The 6,712-nt window shown below is 31.0% G+C and overlaps 1 protein-coding gene across 1 annotated transcript; it reads left to right on the top strand.

Annotated features, from left to right (window-relative positions):
- The first annotated feature begins 3,486 nt into the window (after window positions 1-3,486).
- On the top strand, window positions 3,487-5,693 carry LOC107019153 (protein NRT1/ PTR FAMILY 1.2-like). Its single transcript, XM_015219728.2, has 4 exons — window positions 3,487-3,710; window positions 3,797-4,014; window positions 4,108-4,658; window positions 4,738-5,693. Exons 1-4 carry the CDS (start codon window positions 3,620-3,622, stop codon window positions 5,633-5,635), a joined length of 1,758 nt encoding a protein of 585 aa, XP_015075214.1. The 5' UTR covers window positions 3,487-3,619; the 3' UTR covers window positions 5,636-5,693.
- Window positions 5,694-6,712: the final 1,019 nt, after the last annotated feature.

Raw genomic sequence — 6,712 nt, 5'->3', positions numbered from 1 at the left:
TATGTGTTTAGCCTTGACCCAAAAATTTACCCAATTTTATAATCAAATTCCTAAGTTTTAAGCTTAGGGTTAAGTCTTAATTTTTTTTCCAACAATATAATCCTAATAATTTCATACAATATAATAAACCAAATATTCAATTAACCCTCTCAATATACCCAAAATTTATTTTATAATGTGATAATTATAGAAAACTAAAATCTGAAAAATATTAAAACTAGCCTGCTTCGTGAATCAACTGTAACTCTTGAATTAAAATTCCTAATACTTACCAATTTACTACCATTAGTCAGTGATCATCTTTTCTCCACTTAGCCACCCAATACGTAGCAATAGTATTGATATCCAATGAATTCAAAGGAAACATCACATGCTTAGTTACCCAATCCCAAAAACAAAACAAAAATAATATCACAAGATTCCATACATTCAATAATTAATTAACTTAAAACAATTAAAATCAATTGTACTATTTGATTGTTACCTGAGTTCGGTCTTTTTCCTCCGCTCTTCATTCTTTTCTTCTTATTTTTTTTTTCATCTACCACCGCTATTTCAAGTTTCAACAATTAGGGCTTTTAGACTTTATTTCCTTTTATTTATTTATTTATTTATTTTCTATTTTTTTTTCCCATTATTATTAGCAACAAAATAATACTTTATTAAGTCATAAATTATTTATAAAAGCTATTGGAAAGGTTAATATAAAAAAAATGGTTAAAATTCATAAAACGACTAAGAGGGTCGTTACAATATCTATTTTAACCATATAAAAGATTGAAGTTTCAAGCATATTTATATACTATAGTGTATATATTAAAAATATTTCATGTCTGTTTGCTTAACATAAAAGCACACAGTTTGGAATCACTCAAAATAAAAAGGGGAGAAAAAGAGGGACATAGTTCATTGTTCATTTCCCTTTTGAATTGAATTTTTGCAAGCATATGCATATCTACCTAGCTACCTTTGATCTTTTTATCATATCTTTTTAGCTTATAATGTAGCTTGAAGTGGGGTTGAAATGTGCACACTTTATATGTTTGTAATTGAGGGTTGATATAATCAATCTATTTAGATTTAAACAGAGTATAATTTTATTTTATGTGAAAATTATATATGCGATCGGTTATTTTTGAAAAAGTTTTGTGAATTTATCGTTTTGTTTTTCAATATCGACTCATAGTCTTTTATGTTTGAGTTTGGAAGTTGATTTTTGCATTTTGAGTTAAAAGTTGAGAATTTGATAAGATTGTGCTTTTGAAAGACTAAGTTGCTTAGAAGTGATTTTGAGTCTTTTGGAGTTTCGAACGTCAAAATAGAATTTCGTCAATTTCATCAGTCCCAAATTATAAAATTTAATCGATGAGAGTTTTCTGTTCCGAGTCATTTGTGATTTTCTAAACAATGAAGAAAACAAACAAAAAATCACAATTTAATGCTAAAAATCAGTGAAAATTTATAGTGGTGATATTCTGGGCGTTTGTGGCGATTTTTATCACCGCATAATGTCTAGTTTTTTTGAAGTTGAATCCCCTAGGTTATTTTGAACCTAAGCGTAACGTCCAGGGTTTGAATCCCCTAGTTAGCATTTACTTTTTTAGTTTTAATTTTTTTTTCAGTTTAGCTTTTTAACATGTTAAAAGTGTGGTTTTAAACTCAAAAGAATTTAAGGGTCTCATTCTTTGAAAATTTTTTTTTGACTTATTTATACGTTTATATATTTATTTTTCTAACATACTAAATAAAAATTATGTGTTCGCCACTAGCTACGTATATACCATATACGTTAGTTTTTCACAATTTCTAACAATATAAAATTTCCACTCTTACTATGAATTATGCCATTTTTACAATTTCTAACAATTTGTTCGTATAGGTGCGGGCTGTTCACAGTTTTGTTTAACTTAACTTCATTTTATGTTTATATCCTTAAATTTTGAGTGTGCATAACTAGACACTTATATTTGTATAAAGTTAAACAAGTAAACACACAAGTCATATGTGGTATAATGCACATAAGACACCACGTAGGACACAAATAGGATGTCACATAACACATATATATCTTTTTTATTCAATTTTATACAAGTTTTAGTGTCTACTTGTGCATATTCAAAATTGGAGGGAATATATATAAAATTAAAAAAAGTTAAAAAAACGTATTTATGTTTTATACCTATGAAATATGTGTATTTTTTTCCTCAACATGAGTTTGTAATGTAGTGGTAACATTATTCCATTTTTTATTGGGCAACTTTGCATAATTGTGTTTCATATCAAACATATATATGTATAATTCGCTATACATATATAATTGAAGCGAATTGTACAAAACGAAGTGTATAAAATGAGAAAGAGAAAGAGACCTGGACAGAGAATTGTATAAAACGAAGTGTATAAAATGAATTGTATAATTGTAAGTGTATAGGACGATTATATACAATATGAATTTGTATAAAATGGGGAAGAGGGAAAAGCAAAAGAGACTTGGGTGGGGAATATACAATTGAATCGAATTGTATAAAACGAGAAAGAGAGAAATTATATATAATTTGAATTTGTATAAAACGAGAAAGAGAGAAAAGCAAAAGAGACTTGGGCAGGTGAGTACTTTTATTGTACAATTATAAGTGTATAGGACAAAAATATATGTATCTATATGTGTATATACAATTTTCTCTCATCTTTATACTATAAGAAACACAATTTATACAATTCTAAGGTATAAAGCGAGAGAGGCGAGCGACAGGAAGCGAGCGAGAGAGGAAGAGTGGCGAGCGAGAAAATGAGGGAGAGAGGGACTGACAAACAGTTTGCTATGAAGAACAAATAAATCAAACCGTAGTTATTATATTTATTTTATATTATTAGTTTGTCATCCTATACAATTATCTCTTTTTTATTTAATATCAGGATGACTAATCAGGAGTGTCATCCCCATATGGACCTTGTAGTGACTATTCAAATTTAATCGAAACTCCATATAACCGTGAATTGTTCGTTGGTCGATTCTATGACTTACATCTTCTTGGAGACATTCAATTTTTTCTGCCGGCTGTTTTTTTCTCTGTACATGATTGTGCAAATTGGCACTGACCTCTTCTTTCTTTGTTTCTGTTCTGGTTGTCGACAAACTGTGCATTTTACTTTACTATTTAACATAAATAAATAGACAAAATATTTCAAATGATGGCAGGTGGAATAGCATGATCTCACACATAAATATACTTGTCAATGTTTTGACTCATCCCACTAATAAAATATTGGAAAATTAAGGCATGACAAATTTTATACATGTCCTGTGCTTAATTGTGTCATATCTTATATTAATGTATTTGGCACGGAATATTATTTAGTGCGAGAACTATTTTAATATTAATACTAAGATTTAAATAATAAAAGGTAAAAAAAACTTCGTCATATATTTATCTAACTCAGGTCACTGAAAAAAATATGACAAAATTAAGATAGGATAAAATTTATACGTGTTCCCGACTTACGCATAAAGTCAGCTACCCGAATCACGTGGTAATAGCCGAAAGTTTACATTTCCAATATGTATGATCGAAGTAACAGTAATTACAAGAGGTTAGACTGAAAGAAGAATTCGAAGAACATGGGAAACAATACAGAAGAAAAAGAATTTTTATTGAATCACTCACAAAATTCAACAAAGGGAGGTTTAAAAACCATTCCTTTCATCATAGGTATGTGTAAATTGTAATAATTTTGTCTTCTCACTTTACTCTTTGTTTGTAATTTTGTTTAATTGATTCATTGTGTTGCATTGTAGTGAATGAATCATTTGAGAGATTGGCAAGTTTTGGTTTGCAACCAAATATGATAATCTACATAACAAAATTTTACAACATTAATGCTGCTCATGCTTCAGTTTTGATTAATTTATGGTCAGCACTTTCAAATGTATTGTCTGTTTTGGGAGCTTTTATTTCTGATTCTTACCTTGGAAGGTTTAGGGCTGTGGCTATTGGAACCATCTCTAGCCTAATAGTAAGTTCAGTTTGTCCTGTTCTTTTAAAGATTAGAAACTTGACATACTCAAAACTCTCTTGTGTTATACAACTTTATTCTTTTGGCCTACAGGGAATGCTTGTTCTTTGGCTCACAACAATATTTCCACAACTCAGGCCGTTACCCTGCGGTCAGTATCAACATGATTGTAATGGAACAACAGCAGCACAACTTGCTGCAATTTTGTGTTCTTTTGGGCTTATTTCCATTGGTGCTGGTTTTGTTAGACCTTGTTCCATAGCATTGGGTGCAGACCAATTGGAGCACAAAGAAAATCCAGATAACGAGAGACTTATGGATAGCTATTTCAATTGGTTCTATGCCAGTATCGGAGTTGCAATTGTTCTTGCAGTTACTGTAATTGTTTATATCCAAGATCATTTTGGTTGGCAAGTTGGGTTTGGTGTTCCTGCTTTGCTCATGGTTTTATCTGTTTCTGTTTTCTTGATTGGATCTCCTCATTATATCAAAGCAAAACCTAAAGGGAGTTTGTTCACTGGATTGTTTCAAGTAGCAGTCGCAGCCTTCAGAAAAAGACATATCAATGTTCAATTGAATTATAATGACGACTCCTACTATAGAACACCTGAATCAGAGCTCCTCGAACCATCCACGGACTTCAGGTATATGTGCCTCCATCTTTTCCTCAATGGTATAGACATCATCAATATCTGTCGTGATTCATTGTATATTATATTATAGGTGTTTGAATAGAGCTTGCATAATTGAAGATCCTTACATGGAGTTGAAACCTGATGGAAAAGCTTCAGATCCATGGAGTCTCTGCTCTGTGGAACAAGTCAAAATAATGAAGTGTTTTCTTACCGTTCTTCCCATGTGGTCCACCTGTATTATGCTTCTTGTATCGTTCAGTCAGCCACTTTCGATTTATCAACTACTTACCGTGGATAGACACATTACTCCTCAGTTTGAAATCCCAGCAGGATCATTTGGCATGATTACCGTTCTTTCTTTGACGATCTGGATGGCTTTTTACGATCGTGTTTTGGTGCCTTTACTGTCTAGGTATACTGGAGTGCCGACTGGGATAAGTTCATTTTCCAGAATGGGGATCGGCTTATTTCTAGGCATTGTGGCTACGGTACTTTCAGCTATAACAGAAACCATACGACGCAATAAGGCAATCAATGTTGGGTTTGAGGATGATCCGAATGCTATGTTAAACATGTCCTCTATGTGGTTTGTACCACAGTTGGCACTATACGGGGTGGCTGAGGCTTTGAATGTGATTGGACAGATTGAGTTCATATACAGTCTATTTCCGAAAACCATGTCCAGCTTTGCAGCAGCTCTTTACACGTTTGGCCTTGCGCTTGCCAACTTAATTAACAGTTTCTTGGTGAGCGTGGTGGATAGTATTACCTCAGCTGGAGACAACACAAGCTGGCTGGCGACCAACATAAACAGAGGTCATCTAGATTACTACTGCTGGCTAATGACTTTCTTGTGTGTGATTAACTTCCTTTATTTTTTAGCCGTTTGTCGATTTACTGATCAGCATCACCATGATGGTAGAAGTAGTTTATTTCCTGAGGCAGAAGAGGAACACTCCATGAATAAGTGTTTCCATGGTGCTTAATTGTATCAATCAAGTGTGTACGCTATGTTTATATCTGAATCATTTGCATTTCTTGTGACTTCCCTTAACCTGAAATATTAAAAGAGTTAATATTAATATTACGGAAGATATTTTTAGGGATAAATATCAAAATACATATCGAAACTATGCATTAAAAATGGCGTGAGTATAGGTAATAGTTCTTCAAATCATTACGGAGGTTCTCATCAATTTTTTCCAGTTATTGAATCATTAATTAAGGAGTTTGAAATATCTCATATTTGAAAATTTTTCAAAATTATTTTAATTTTATTTATTATTTTTTGTTTGGGGTATGGAAATTTATTTAAAAAAATTATAATTCTTTTTTGGGATGCGGAGAGTCAAGTACAGGGTAATGTAAGAAAAAATAAAATTGAAGGTTAGAATTAGAGTTTTGAAAATGTTTTTCTTAATTTTTGAAATAAAAATTATTTTTTTAAAATTTGAGAAAAACAAATGAATTTGGGAAAACATTTTTTACAACATTTAAGTCTATCAAATATGAGATGATTGGACATTTTTCCGAAATGTTTTCCTTAATTTTTTAAAGGAAATTATTTTCTTTAAATTTGAGAAAAACAAGTGAATTTGGGAAAACATTTTAAATCAATCAAACATGAGATAATTGGATATTTCCCCGAAATTGTTTTCCTTCATAGCATTTTCGTAAATTTTATATTTGTATTAGAAAATTAAAAAAAATTTATATAAATTAACTTGTGAACCCCAAAACAAATTGATTAGAAACTCCAAATTTTTAATCTTGACCCCGCCTCTACTTGTGCACACTTAAAATTGAAAAGAATAAATATGAAATGAGGTCAAATTAAAGGGTGTAGTTTTACGTATGACTATGTAATGAAAGAAAGTCGAAGAAAATGGACAAGTTATGTTTCGAATTTGTGAATTGAGAATTCTTAAATTTTTGGAGGAGATGTTTTTTGTCTTGCTATTCCCCTTTGCCTCTAAATCTTTTTCAACAGTAAAATTCATCAAAATCTGTTGGTTCTCAAAAAAGATAGTTTGAAAAAAAATATTTTTAGTGCTGATGAAATG

The sequence above is a fragment of the Solanum pennellii genome, chromosome 5 (genome assembly GCF_001406875.1).
Source record: "Solanum pennellii chromosome 5, SPENNV200".
Classification (NCBI taxonomy): Eukaryota; Viridiplantae; Streptophyta; class Magnoliopsida; order Solanales; family Solanaceae; genus Solanum; species Solanum pennellii.
This window is presented reverse-complemented; position numbering and strand designations above follow the sequence as displayed.

Excerpts from the sequence above, each read along its gene's own strand:
- LOC107019153 (XM_015219728.2), top strand. The coding sequence starts at position 3,620 with ATGGGAAACAATACAGAAGAAAAAGAATTTTTATTGAATCACTCACAA. Across the intron at positions 4,015-4,107 it reads GAACCATCTCTAGCCTAATA|GGAATGCTTGTTCTTTGGCT; the intron begins GTAAGTTCAGTT and ends TTTGGCCTACAG. Across the intron at positions 4,659-4,737 it reads GAACCATCCACGGACTTCAG|GTGTTTGAATAGAGCTTGCA; the intron begins GTATATGTGCCT and ends ATTATATTATAG.